This window comes from Anoplopoma fimbria, chromosome 2 (genome assembly GCF_027596085.1).
Source record: "Anoplopoma fimbria isolate UVic2021 breed Golden Eagle Sablefish chromosome 2, Afim_UVic_2022, whole genome shotgun sequence".
Lineage (NCBI taxonomy): Eukaryota > Metazoa > Chordata > Actinopteri > Perciformes > Anoplopomatidae > Anoplopoma > Anoplopoma fimbria.
The window spans coordinates 12,862,306-12,876,900 of NC_072450.1; the positions used below are offsets into that span (position 1 = coordinate 12,862,306).

General features: G+C 39.8%; 1 protein-coding gene across 3 annotated transcripts; it reads right to left on the bottom strand.

Moving 5' to 3' along the window:
• Positions 1–736: 736 nt before the first annotated feature.
• LOC129106016 (tropomyosin alpha-1 chain-like) lies at positions 737–10,658 on the bottom strand. Of its 3 annotated transcripts, XM_054617331.1 has the most exons (9): positions 10,431–10,658; positions 9,569–9,694; positions 7,133–7,266; positions 5,793–5,910; positions 5,531–5,601; positions 5,316–5,391; positions 5,138–5,200; positions 4,887–4,956; positions 737–1,388 (listed from the first exon to the last, which is right to left on the bottom strand). In XM_054617331.1, exons 1-9 carry the CDS (start codon positions 10,542–10,544, stop codon positions 1,306–1,308), a joined length of 855 nt encoding a protein of 284 aa, XP_054473306.1. In that variant the 5' UTR covers positions 10,545–10,658; the 3' UTR covers positions 737–1,305. The 3 variants fall into 3 exon arrangements, with proteins under 3 accessions (XP_054473306.1, XP_054473291.1, XP_054473299.1); XM_054617316.1 differs by lacking the exons at positions 9,569–9,694; positions 10,431–10,658 and adding an exon at positions 7,980–8,273; XM_054617324.1 differs by lacking the exons at positions 737–1,388; positions 9,569–9,694; positions 10,431–10,658 and adding exons at positions 4,097–4,179; positions 7,980–8,275.
• Positions 10,659–14,595: the final 3,937 nt, after the last annotated feature.

Below are 14,595 nucleotides of genomic sequence, written 5' to 3' on the forward strand. Positions count from 1 at the left end.
TACGAATACAATAAGTGCTAAGTGGAAGGCTCAGGGTAGCACTTCTTGAAGAGGTGAGTTTTTAGCCTGCGCCGAAAGCTTATGTTTCCCAAAACATTTTCTGTAGTTTCTTGTAAAACTTAATTAAAGGTACATTTTTAAGTAATGATTATTTTGACTGGTAGTTACCATAGAACATATTTCTGTTATACAAAGTATTATTATTATTAAGTATTATATATTTCTGCTCATAATTGTTTCCCTTGTGAAATGCTTGTCACTTCACCTCACCTCGTTTTAGTATTATTTAATTTTAACTTGTAGAGAAGGGAAATAATGTGTCACATGTAGACATTGTTTCATTTTAGAGCATTACAAGTACAATGCTACCTAATAATATATTCCTAAGTGACATCAATCACATTTCACTGCACAGGTGATTAACTGCAACAAACTACGAGAATATAGTTCATGTTTAAAACAGTACTACCTCATGCTGCGTTTCATTTGAAATACAAGTGGCACTTCTCCTGTAAAAGGTGCTCCATTTTGCATTGCTTAAATTGAGTGACAGAGAGAATATAACTTAAGAAACAGTAGACTGTCAAATAAAGGTTTCTCCCTTGATATCTTACATTTCCCCCTTATTATTGCTGAAATTATCCCAAACATACCAATAAAACATTTGTAATAAAGCCAGACTTGGAATAAAGTATACTTGATCGAACCATTTATTCATGATCTTAACATTTCCAGGATAAAATGGGAGGGACAAAATCAAACAAATAATTTCTTAACATGAACAGAAAAGTGAGTACAGCGTGGAAATCTTTTTATTTAACTGATCAAACAGTATGTTCAAAAAAAACGTTGCCAAGAATTCCTTCCTTGCTTAAATGGAAGTGTAATCACCGACACTGAATGAATGTTTACAATACAGGAGAAACAAAGACAAACAACTTTACAGAAGTAATAAAAGTTCCTTTTATATAACCGTGGCTTAATTTATGGCTTTGTTGATGATGATTATGTGCAGTGCATTTCCACCCCAAAAAGTGCAAAGTCTACCAACATATACATGTAAACTTTAAAGCTATGCAATGAATTATAACAGACCTTTGATTTCAGTGTGTATTGCAAACAGTGTAGTTTAATTGTAGCTCACAGAAGTGGAGTATGCTACCTTGTGTAGAGCTGGTTTCTTCAGGATGAGAAGTTCAGAGACACTTATAAACACAAGGCCAAACAGTATCTGTAGCAGCCGTATATGGAAGCCAGTCATATTCAGAGCAGCTGAGGCAATGTGGGGAGAGGAACAGAGCTGGGTCAAATGTTTACCATCTCCATTAGAGTCTGATCCAGCATCTGCTTTACGTTCAGGCCTTCTTCTTTAGCACGTGTGAGTTTATCTGTCAATATAGCATTGCATCGGTTAAAAATCATAAAAAACAAACAGCCCAAAGATACACAGGATATAAAACAGACAAAGCTAACAGTGTTAGACATGTGTTGGATATTGTTCCACACCTTATGAGTGTGAAAATGTATGAGTGAACACCTCTCACTATTTTTTTTTCCTTTTCGACAAAAGTAGTTAGCATTGATTAAATACGTACATATTCTCAGCTCCGATACTGTAAGCCAACTCACTGTGAATGTTATACTCAAGCTATAGACAGGGCTGTTGCTAGGTTAAGGACAAAAGAACAGCCATTTGCCAAGGTTTTAAATTATGCTAATGACTGACAGTATCAAGTCCAAGCCCCCTCTCCAAGCAATTTCAGGTCAATCAAAAATATGAGCACTGATGTAATCCAAAATTTGAGACCTCCTTTTTTTCCTCCCCAATGGAAAACCCTCCCTTTTTCTGCCACAAATGATCTCCCTTCATAACTACCCCTTATATTGTTCCCCCTCTCTTTACCATCATTATCACAGTTTTCTCAATATTACTCTAAAGCTTAAAAGTTGTACCATTACACTGCATGATTTTTCCCTTCGATTTCATTTAACAGGTAAATGCTCTACATACACCTTCCAATCATATACGACTTCAACATATCTCGAACAACTAGTATGCTCATCTTAACAGATAAGGTGCGACATCCTTCCTGCTTTAGACCAAAGCATACTCTCTTCTGTGTTACTATTTAGACTTAAGTGAATTCAGAAGGTTTATTTGTTCAACTAATCACACTCATACAAACTGTGAGATTAGGGGCAGCCTGTCAAGAAAAAGAAAAAAAGTGTCCTTTCAGTATAGCTGGGACAGACAGACCTGTGGATAACTGAGCAGTAAATATAAAATCCACTCTGCAACTTTTCATAACCTGCGGTTGTCTGACCTCCCACCTGTAACCACAGTTTTAGCATGCATAAGGTGAAAATCTTACATCCTATTCCGGTTTGTTAAAAGCATTACTTGGTTTAAGCTTTGTGTCACAGACACAGTTGTCTATACCCTTTTTATAGCACAGCATTAGACAATATGCCCGGACGTTTGAGAATCAGAAGAATGAAAGCATACGAGAACCCCTTCCAGTCTACGCCTCGTTTAAGGCTACTCTCAGTTCATTGGTCAGAAGGCGGTTGTTCTCAAGCTGCCTGTGTAGATGGTCTTGACAATCAGAAAGCAGGTAAGAGAAAAGGGAAAGAGAAGGAAGGTTAGTACAGAAGACAAAGAGTTAGTGCTTTGAAGTTAATCACAGAACAATTGTCAATGTGATCTTATAAGGCAAAGTTCCATCCTACCGTAAGTACTGAAGCTGGACTTCTTTATGAACACATCAAACTAAAGCAATATCTTACTCCATTTCTCATTCACATGTCCATTAGGGCTCACAAGCCATCACTCACTATCTGTCCTCGGTACCCATGGCAACATCCCCTCATTATTCCTTTTGATGCAATTGTGGTTGCTGTAGCCTTAACTGAGAAAAAATGTTTGGGCTTGAATCGACTTATAAGAGGTTATTTTATCTCACGATAGAACTCCCTTCCTTGAAAAGGGGGATGCAAAAACTAAAGATCATTAAGATGTTTAAGTCAGTACTTGAAATGTAAAATCCCTGGTGGTGCAGTTGATCCTTTTGGCCACTAAAGTGTGCTCAAGATACAATACATAAAGCAGCCACACAAAGGGCCAAACAAACTGTCTATAGAAGAAGGTAACCTGTAACAGTTGACAACGGTCCCATTTCATGTGCACACTAGTGTGTCTCAGGTAAATAGAATGAATTAACACCCCCAACTGCATTATACCAAATAACTGTCCCCTCAAACAGAAAAAGGAAGAGTAAATGTGAGCGGAGCTTCAGAGTTTATTCAAAAGCTACTCAACAAAACAAATTAAAAGACATAGAAGACAAATTAAAAAAAAAAAAAAAGGAAAATGGGACAAATAGAAATGAAGAAACATTGCAAGAGAAAAGGGGAAAGGGCTGGCATAGATGGAAGAATGTTTATTTTACAAGAAGCAAGATGGCTCAAAGGTCTGTGTGAATGATGAACAAATGAATAGCAGCAGCGCCAGCCCAATGTGCAGTAGTAGCGGGGCAGTAAGGAAATACAGAGACAGAAAGTTGGGCGGCGCTGCACAGGGGAGAGATGATGATGTTCAACCAGCTTCTCGAGTGAGGGGTGTAAAAGTTTAGCTGTGAAAAAAAAGGAACAAAAAACAAAAGTGTTGGAGATATAAAAAGAAAGGTGGTAAAGACGATAAATGACATGCAGAACGAAAGAGGAAGAAACAATGCAGAACTGAGCCAGACAGGCTAAAGAAAATGAAAATAAAGCTTTTGAGGAAATGTGGCTAATTTGCAAGAAGCTCTGGAGAGACTAGCGCCACTACTAAATGAAATTATAAGTTAACAAAAAAGTCTGGGAAATCTAGCCTAGGAATCTAGTCAAAAACACATCTAAAGCACCTTCAGTTCACGCACACATCAAGGTTAGACAGGCAGTGAAAGAGGATTTCTTAAAATCCACCCATGTTTAAAACAGCTGAATTAAAATCACAGCACTCAAACATCCCACAAGAGGGAGCTATTGTATCCTGGCAACAGTGGTTAGTGGTGTTGAGAGCCAAGGCACAAAGAATAAACAAGCATGTGGTGAATTACATGGAAGTCATGTCGTTGAGGGCGTGGTCCAGCTCCTCGCTGATGGCCTTGTACTTCAGTTTCTGGGCATACAGCTCATCTATTGTGTGGTAATTATTTTGAAGTGGCAGTGAAGGAGTTGCAATAAAATAAGACAAAAGAAAAAAATAATAGTCAGAGAACAAAAGTCAAAAAGGAAAATGCAAAGAGAGAAACTTGAACAAAAAGGCAGGACAGAAATAGGAAGTGTATATGGAACAGCTGGCGATGTTGTGTCAGATTCCTGAGGAGTCACTGAGAAACTGCATCACATGCTCCGTGACCCTGTGAGGACTGCTTTGGACTCGCTGGCCTTGATCAGTCACTACACCAGAATTCCAAATGGCATTGTGGTGAGAAATGTTGTTGGCAACATGAATAATATCAGGCAGGCCCGTGTGCATCACCGCTTTGTTTTTTCCCCTCCATGATAGACAACTGACCGTGCAGATATTTGTACTGAGGCCTGATTTAACTCCCTGCTGACCAGATAAATAACCTCACACTGCACCAATGGTTACAAAAGAGGCACTTCTTTTGCGAGTATCCCTTTGAGAAATTACCAAAAAACAGTGTTTATTTTCTGATATTAGAAGAGAGCTCACTAGACATGGAATCCTAAAGAGGACCTGACAATGTTACCATTTCGGGTTGGCTTGTTGAGAAGTAACTGCCTTGTACGTCACAATTGTAATGTAACAGACGACCATACATTTGGAAAAAACAACTTGAAAAAATGCCTAAACATTAAGTGGAAAAGACTCATACCCTCCAGGTCATCAATGGTCTTCTCAAGTTTGGCGACTGATCTCTCAGCGAACTCAGCACGGGTCTCAGCCTGAGTGGAGAAATAAGAGTCAAACATTAGCAGGTCCAATAAGAGGTTTACAGCACTGGCCACAGCCCTGCAAGCATTTAAAGCAATTAAGTGCTGTTAAAAATGCCTATGCAAAAATAGAAACGCAGGATGGATAAACTATTTTCTCACTAGTGAATTAGGCTAAATTATTTGAACTCACCTCCTTCAACTTGTCTGTAAGAACCTTGATCTCCTCCTCGTACTTGTCCTCCTTCTGCGAGTACTGTGGTTGCACACGAAGGCAGGAGTTAGGCAAATATACAAGACAATTTTAAACACATTTCCCGTGTTCATGCTTCGGATTATTTGCAATGTTTCGTCTTGGTCAGCCGTCCTACCTTCTCTGCCTGGGCCTCCAGAGACTTCAGGTTGTTCTGCACCGTTTTCAGCTCCTCCTCAAGCTCAGAGCATTTGCTATTGTTTTTTTTAGTTTGATTGAACAGGTAGGAAGACGCCAAAGAGGAACAAAAACATTATAAATGTCATTCTGAATGGTTGTTTAAAGTTGCCACTTGAAGGAACAGATGGAGGGGAAAGGGAAGGAAGTTGTTACCTCTCAGAGAGCTCAGCGCGCTCCTCTGTACGTTCCAAGTCACTCTCAATGATCACCAGCTTACGGGCCACCTGAGGTCACAACGTACAGAGTTTAGTCCCACACCAGTTTGATACATCGCTAGTAACAACTGTTACTCTCATTATTTAGGACTAGGCGACAACAATATGAATCAGTCAGAAAGTATTCATTGATGTCAGCTGTTACATTGAAGTAAAATAATGCAAAGTTCAGAGTGCAGTTGAACAGCTGAGAAACATGCCTCCTCGTATTTGCGGTCAGCCTCCTCTGCAATGTGTTTGGCCTCCTTCAGCTGGATCTCCTGCAGCTCCATCTTCTCCTCGTCCTTCATTGCCCTGTTCTCAATAACCTTCATGCCTCTGGATGAAAGAAAACAGTGTGGCGGGTTACTCATGGGCACAACAAAAAGTCAATTTGATTTAATAATTTCCTTTTGTACGACTGACAGAGAGAGATCGGTATTTTGTCTTTTAAGAGCACAGGAAGTTAATTTCTTATGCGACTTAAAATAAAGCAAATGGTTCCTACTGATGTCTTCTACTGGTGAAGGTGGTCTAAAATTCGAGAAGTTCTACACAGACTTTCACACACATTGGATTACCATCTGTACAAAACCTCTGGATACTTTACAGACACATTGGTCGGTCATATGATGGTGGTCAACACTGTGTACATGAAGACTGTGAGCATATGACTAATCAGCAGGTAGAGACACACAAAAATATATTTTATTTTATTTGAATGTTTTATTCTATTGTATTGTTACTTTATTTATCCCTTATTTTAATGTATTTAAGTTAATAAATCTAATTTTTATTTTATGCTGTTATACCACCATTGCTGTTATAATAGCTTTTAATCAATTATGACTCATCATTTCTATTGTCTTGAGTGCCTTGGTCCCAAATTGCTAACTTGCAGAATTGCTTTTGTTGTTTGATTGATTGAGAGCATTAGTGAGGTGAGGAGTGCGATTGTATTATTCATGCTGTCGATACCTGCACTTGTTGCAATAGAAGATATCATTCAAGTTTCAATCAGAAAGCTGAAGGTTGGCCGCTTCCACTATTGGTCAAGAGTTATTTTGCATCAATATGAAGACATTTGTATACACAAACATCAATGATTATTTTGGCATGCCATTAAGCAAAGCATCATCAAAACAAACTACTTTTCTATCCCCATGTTTCAATTTAGTACACACTTTACATTAGTGCCATATTAATTCCAGCCACCAGTGGCAGCACTGAGTAAAATGTTAGGAGTGGTACTCCAACAGCAGAGTCAGGTGCATTCTTTGATTTTCAGTATACTGAGGTTAAGCAGCAACATCCCAGTGGAGTCCTACAACGTGTTGATACCAAGTACAGTGAAGTGATTCAGGACCAAATTTTCTTCTGTTTGACTGTCAAATCTAAAATAATTTTTCATAAATAGTATATTGCACCAAAACAAATATTACATTAGGTGATACGGAACTATAACCCTCAAAATATGAAGAGCACAACTGAATTTTCTGTATAGTACCAAGGACAGAGGGTCTTATGAGTGGGGTCCGTCTTGCAGGTGCATGTTACCCACCTCTCGCTCTCATCAGCAGCCTTCTCAGCCTCCTCCAGCTTGGTCAGTGCTGTGGACAGACGCTCCTGAGCGCGGTCCAACTCCTCCTCCACCAGCTGAATACGTCTGTTCAGGGAGGCTACATCACCCTCAGCCTGGGAGAGCACAACACCGCAAAAACAGTCAGATCAAGTGCATTTGTTTCGGTTGGCTCTGCAGGCTCGCCACATCCAACCCATCCCATAATCTCCAGGGAAAAGCTTTGGGCTGGGTCAGGACTCAAGAGCCCCGAGGGAGGTCTGCAGGATCTAATGTGCACATATTATTTGCAGGCTGAGGGGTGAATGACATACATTTTCCTTTAAAACAAATGTCAGACCTACCACACCTTGTCAGTACCTTTACAGACAATTCTAGACAAATTTATGCACCCTTCCTTCCTTCCTTCCTTCCCTCTCTCAAGTCAAGCCTGCAATTCCCTGTGTCACTGTGATTTGGTTATCTTGTCCCATTAAAGCTTCAAACATGGCTAAATTTGAATATTTTTTTTTAAAAAAAGGGGGAAAAGCAGCTCCCCTGTGATCCAACTAACTAGCCTGTTGGAGTTTTACAGAAGACATGATTTTAACCTGTGCTGCTGCTGCTGCAGTGTTACAGGCTGTTTTTGTATTGGGGACGTGCAGGGGTGGTGTCCCTTCATCCACCCATCGTTTACGCACACCCTACAGAGGGATCATTTCAAGCATGATACGAGCATATATACCGTCGCTGTCTGGGCCTAGCAGCCACGCTTTTTTTGACCGGATCTACGCCTAATGCCGGCGGCAGCCTGGGGACTAATTGCCTTAAATAATTAGGGGTGGCTTACTGATTCCCTAGCGCTCCTCTCCTGGTTCAACTCCCGCTGCAATAACGCAGCCCGGTCCTCCGCCACATCGGCCTGGTCCTGCAACGACTTGATTTTCTTCTTAACAGCTTCCAGAGAGCTCCCACCGGCCATTTTTCCTCCTTTTTTTTTTAAAGTCTGAACTAAGCTAGTGTTTGTCGGCTCTGTGCGGGCTGCCTCAGTGCAGACACACACACACACACACACACACACAGGCACACACACAGGCAGACACTGGGAGATGCGGCGCGTGTGATCCCTGCCCCCACCGCCTTTAATCAGCCGCTGATGAGGATTGGGACTGGGACGTGCTACCAACCCCGGAAGTAGACGATTTCTTTTACACGCAAGAAAAAAAAAAAAAAATATTATAAAATGAATGAAACGTGAATTTATTTCACTGGTTTTCAATTTGAGTCATTTTTCAATTTAATTTATGTAGTTTTTCTACTTTTTATCAGTTAGGCTTTACACCTGGCGTTTGAGTGCATCCCCTACTGGTAAATTGAGCCAACCCTATCAAAAACACACCAAACAACAGACACTGGGTCAGTCATGTAGCCTACTGTATATATAATTAACTGTCTAATTACCCCAGCATTAATCATATTATTATTACTATTATGACAAGAATAACTAGTTATTATTATTATTTTTTTGTACTAATTAGACCACACACACTTTAAATGCAATAGTGTATTTCTTTCTGCTATGCAGACACGATAAATTTAACTCACCACCCTATTGCTTTTCAGTGCTTTTTTGTGTATTTATTTATTTATTGATTGCAACTTTATGTCCGGATTTAAGTTGTGATTTCATGGGATGTTTGATGTATTGAGGAAGGGTACTTCTATTTCATTTATCATCATGCTTCAGATTGTAGTACATAGTCAACATGTATGGTAGGTCTAGTTTTTAGTCTTCTTCTCTTGTTTGTGTTATTCATCTGTTTTTGTACTTTTTAGGTTTCCCTATCAATCATCTTAATCAATTAATCAATAAATTAATAAAGTCTATCTTTGGAATCAAGTTTATCTTTTATAATCTTATGTTATCTCAATAATATTGTTGTTGCGTTGTTGACGTTTTTGACGTTGTTATGGCAGATTGTGATGGAATCAATTAAGAGTGATTGGTGTAACATTAAACGCGGTCAATAATCAGGTCATTTCATCAGGGTTGGCCAGCAGAAGTGTGAGCTGAAACTAGAAGAACCACAAATCTGTCAAGGATTTTGCACGCCAAAATATGCTTAAGGCCGCACTGAAACCTTACACCGGACCTCAGATTCATCCAAATGGCTGTGGAATGCACTGGCAAGCCAATTAGCTGTGCCATTACCATATACAGTACAAGAGCTAAATTTAACTATCCATATTTTCATTCAAGACATTAATCTATTATAATGAATCTTTGCATAACTTGATCATTAGACTAAATCTGTATGGGGCCTGGTAATCTTAGTTTCCTGAGGGGACCCAAAGGGTGGTTCAAGGTCAAACCTTTAGGCAATGGGTGACCCACTGGGGCTTCTCCACCAGTCAGTGGTTCCGTCAGCCCTTACTCACATCTGTGGCTTTCTTCTCAGCGACCTCCAGTTTCTCCTGGGCATCCTTCAGGGCTTCAGAGTACTTGTCCAACTCATCTTCAGTTGACTTCAGCTTCTTCTGCAGACCTACCAGATCATCCTCAAGCTTGATTACAGAAAAACAGGAGGAGATTTACTAACTTGTAGACAGACATCATTACTCCCATACTCAACCACAAGTACAAGACACTTCATAGTGTCTCTGAATACTTGCTCTACATAGCAAACTCCAGATCAACCATTTAGAAATGCAACCATTCTAGGCTGTTAGAATATACTTTTAGCTGAATTGTAAGGAATATAATTACATTACATTACATTACAGTCATTTAGCAGACGCTTTTATCCAAAGCGACTTACAGGAAGTGTATTCAACATAGGTATTCAAGAGAACTACTAGTCACCAGAAGTCATAAGTGCATCTCCTTTCTTAAACAAGCATCTTAAAGCATAAACCAGAGCAAAAGTACAGTGCAGAAGCAAATTACTACGAAAACAATAATTGCAACAGAATACAATAAGTGCTACAAACTAATACGAATAGGATAAGTGTAATAAACTAATACGAATACAATAAGTGCTACAAACTAATACGAATACAATAAGTGCTACGAGGAAGGCTCAGGGTAGTACTTCATAATTATGTTAAGTATTCCCTTTTTGTTGCCAACTTCCTGTAGCCAAAATAACGAAGTACAAAAACTAATATATTATGATTTCCAAAATTGTATTTAATCCTATAAAAACACACATATTAATCCTTAGTCAGAGGACACCATGCAGTGCCGCGCCTTTGGCACCGGTGCGTAAAAGCACCAGCGCGGTCTCACACTGGTGCCGACCTGTTTGCTCCTGTCCTCCGATGCTTTCTTGTCTGACTCGGCCTGCTCAGCTCTGTCCAGGGCGCTCTCCTTGTCGAGCTTGAGCATCTGCATCTTTTTCTTGATGGCATCCATGGCTGCTTATTGTCGGGGGTGTCCGCGCTAACTAAGAAGAAACTGAATGAAGGGACCGGAGCGGATGAAGCACACTGAACGCCCAGCTGGAGTGAGTCAGATATGTCGTTTGGCCAGGCACTTAATGGATACCCAATACTTTTTGGGAAACAACTGCAGCTGTATGTCAACGTGGGATCTTTTTTTCCTGGATCTCCTCAGTGATTCGCTCTTTCCAGACATTTGACCACTGCGGTGACTATACACGGGGTGTGGACGTCAGGAGCAGGAGGAGGACACCCCGTCACACCAACACTGCTCAGTCCACTCCTGTTTCTAACACCCCGCAAGTGACAGGTAGGAAGTAGAGTGTGAAGAATCAAAGAAGTAGTTCCTCTGAGGGGGGTGTTTGCGAGAAACTTGCTGATATTCGTCAACAACCAGGAAAATAACCCATAAACTGCATATGAGAAGAGGCAAATTAGAAATAATTTGACCATTTGTTTATCAATTTTGTATAGTTTTTAATTCTGCATATGCCAAAATAAAGGATTTCAGACACTGTTAAATGAAACATGTTCATTTCAGCATTTCAACAGAGATTGCCACCAGAATGAATTGTATCTGAGCTATTCATGCAAAACAAATATATATCTGATTGGATAAGCCCCTGTGGAAGTTCTCCCCCCTGTGGGATGTTTTAGAAACCAGTGTAGCTTGTTTGTCTTCCAGGGATGATTTCAGCATCTCTCTCATAGCATAGTTTGAACAGCCGAACAGCAACCAGATAGGCTTTGCTCTATGTAAAAGGTATATCATCAAGCTTGTTCAACTCCGTGGAAAATACAGAAGCATTGGCATTTCCACGGCTCCCCTCTCTGTGCCTCTCTGTGCCTCTCTGTGCCTCTATGTGCCTCTCTGTGCCTCTCTGTGCCTCTCTGTGCCTCTCTGGTAGTTCACAGGGCCACTGGCACAGCCGCAGCTGTCACACACAACCTGTGGTCTGGACGGACGGATGGATGGTTGAGTAATAAGAGTTTACTGTCGACTACAGTAATTACTTTTTGTACATGTTGGGGAAATTGGACCCTGAGAAGAAGAATCAAGCTCCAAATGTGGCTAAATATAAATTAATGGGTAAAATTAAGATGTATGCTGTAGACAGATTAACTAGGGTTATGTAATACTTTATGAACAGCAGTGTTTTTTTGTCCATGAGGACCTAAAAACCCACACTGACAGTATTTTGTTGTTTGGAGCCTTTAGATTTTAGCATCCTTCCTTTCTTTCGTTGTTTTCCTTTTTCTGCTTGTGTTTTGGGTCCTCCTTCTTTCAAAGCATCTGTTTGACTCTGTCCATGGCTCTCCCATCCACTATGACCTTTACTGAATCTGATTTTTACAAAAGGGGTAATTAGCTTTCTTTCAAATCGGACCATAGTGATTCCTTTATGAAGAAAGGACTGTATTAGAAACACTTGGAGGATCCAACAAAGTGCTGTCCAAGTTTTGATAGTGAAATTTAAACTTCTTTTTAGAATATTTTCTAGAAAGTTTACTTTTTGCATAAAATAATTTGTCCCTTTTCTTCTGTGTTTTTTACTCCTATATTTTATCTCTTTGGTGTTCCAGGCATGGACATGGAGCTTTATTAAGGCAGTCAGCTGTCACTGTGTTGTCATCCCGCCATGTGTTTTGTGGACTGTTAAGCAGCCAGCCAGGCATGCCAGTCATATACAGAGATCAGAGAGGATCATGGCGCAATCCATGTCACCCTAGCACCCAGGATACATAGAGAGACGAACATCGACACATTGTACCTCTTCAACAATTAATGATATACTCTGATTAAGGCTTTGGGTTTTGATTGTCTGTAAATAATCCTAAAATACTTGGGCTCAGAGTTATCTACAGTGCAGACAGAAGTCTTTTTAATGTAATTCAATTTGTGGTTATTATATTGTCTTCCCAGGACCATTATACATGAACAACATTTTTTGAGTATTTTTGCCTGCCAAGTGGACATCTTCACAGTTTCATTAAAGCCTTTTATCATATTGTTTTAATCAGGCCAATCCACAATCTTAAGTCTATATAAATACTCGACACTTCCAGATTTAAAGTAAAAAGGCTGTATTGGCTGAACTAAGTTCACTGTGACGGGTGATATAATTGAACCTACCCTCAGTATCCCAAGAATACCCATCATGCAGGGAGCTATGTAGGCCTGTAACAATGATGTTATGTCCTTTTGAAGAGTCACATATGAAGTTTAAAGCCCTTTGAAATGTGATTTCATTAGGTGACCATTGTCTGTTGATGGCCGTGTATGCATAACTGATTTATTGTTGTGAAAAACTCATAACTCATCTAAACAGTCTTTGTTTCTGTGGTGTATCACAGCTCTTTTGTGAGTATTTTTTAAAGGGGTTTAACAGTTTGCAGACCCAGTAGTGAGTAAAAGAATGAAGGCCAGAGCTTTTTGAATGGTTCATCATAGATGTGTTGAGACAGCTGGCTGAGCATTTCATTGTTTATGTCTGGACTGTAATTTCTCACTTCCTTCTCAGTAATTAAAAGTATCAAGATGAACAATGTTGGTGTTCCACCCAATCCCTCTGAGTCAAACTTCATCTCTTGCTGCGATTCAACTTGTTCAGGCTCATCAGAACCGCTTAGACGTGAGGGGCTTATATGTGAGGTCATGTAAAAATATCAGTGTGATGAGTGGGTTTAGCTACTGTGCACAACGGTTGTTACAGCGTCTCATTGGTCTGTCATTTTACATCATCGGAGTAACACAGCCAACAACCTGATGTGACAATCATCTTTTAGTGAAATGAAACTGTTAGAAATGAAGCAGTGACTCAGGGTCATTGTGGCTGAGAAGGTACTCATTGTGCTTGTGGCACCTACAAGTCAGGGCAGGTAATCTTATATTGAATAAAACTGTCTTTAGTGGGTGGAGCCTATAACCTTGCTATGTAGCTTGCAGCAGTCATCAGTAACCGTATCCGCTTTCTGACTTTTATCATAATTAGATTTAGGCTGTAAAAATAATGGATGAGCTATCTTCTATCAGCTGCTTGTCCACATTAAATTCAATGCCCTCGTCCTTTTAGCGTCTCCCCCTCAGCCAAGTCAATGTAACAGGGCCTCTTGTTAAAAGTCCGATCCAGTAGGAACTGGAAAATATTAAAAACGTTTTGGAGGGGTTAGATTTCTGTCACTTGGAAAAGCGTATGCATTAGTAGCCTAAAAAAACCACTTTAGGAGAAAATGGCAGAAAAAGGATTCCAGATTTTAAAGCAGTGTTTCGGAGCAGCTGTGCCACAGTAATTGACATTGCCACCTCAAATTTTAGTGCCCGACAAATTTAGAACGGCTCTCACTTCTTAGCGTGAACTGAATATAGCTCCAGGTTTAGCGCTGACTCAGAAATAACATCATGTCCTAACACTCAACTGACACGCGTAAAGATACCTTGTTCGCTTGCCAGCTCTCCATTCTCTGTTCTTCACAGAGACTGGAGAACCTGTTGTGGTTCTGCATCCTGTCAGTACTGCTGCTGAGGCCTTCTAAGAGGATGTAACACACACATATGGAGAGTCAGATCTAGTTAGCCAACTGTTAAATCTTACTTTCTGTGAACTTCATTTCTCAAGATAAAGGTCTAAATGCTGTTTCAAAGTTGTCTTAAAACTGACAGGTATAAAATTCTGGTGGAGAACCGTGTCCTTCTAGCTCTGGGTCTTGATCCTCTATACATTTTAGGTACCAACCAAAATGTGTTTGTGGCATCAATGACTGAAAACTGTCAAAAGTGGGTATTGAATGTTTGGTCTGTTTCTCAGTCTTGTTCAAGGATTCTTTGATCATATATTTTCTGATTTCAATTTTCTTAGTTAAGACTATTTTATTGAGGCAATGTCCTTCATCAAACACTTATGTATTAACCAAATTTATATATTTTGTTTAATGAGAGAAAGGTAAAACAAGTAAAAATAAGTTTATATCACCCAAAGGTAGGTATTTTTTGGTACAAATGTTGATACCCAACCGTAGTTTTTTTT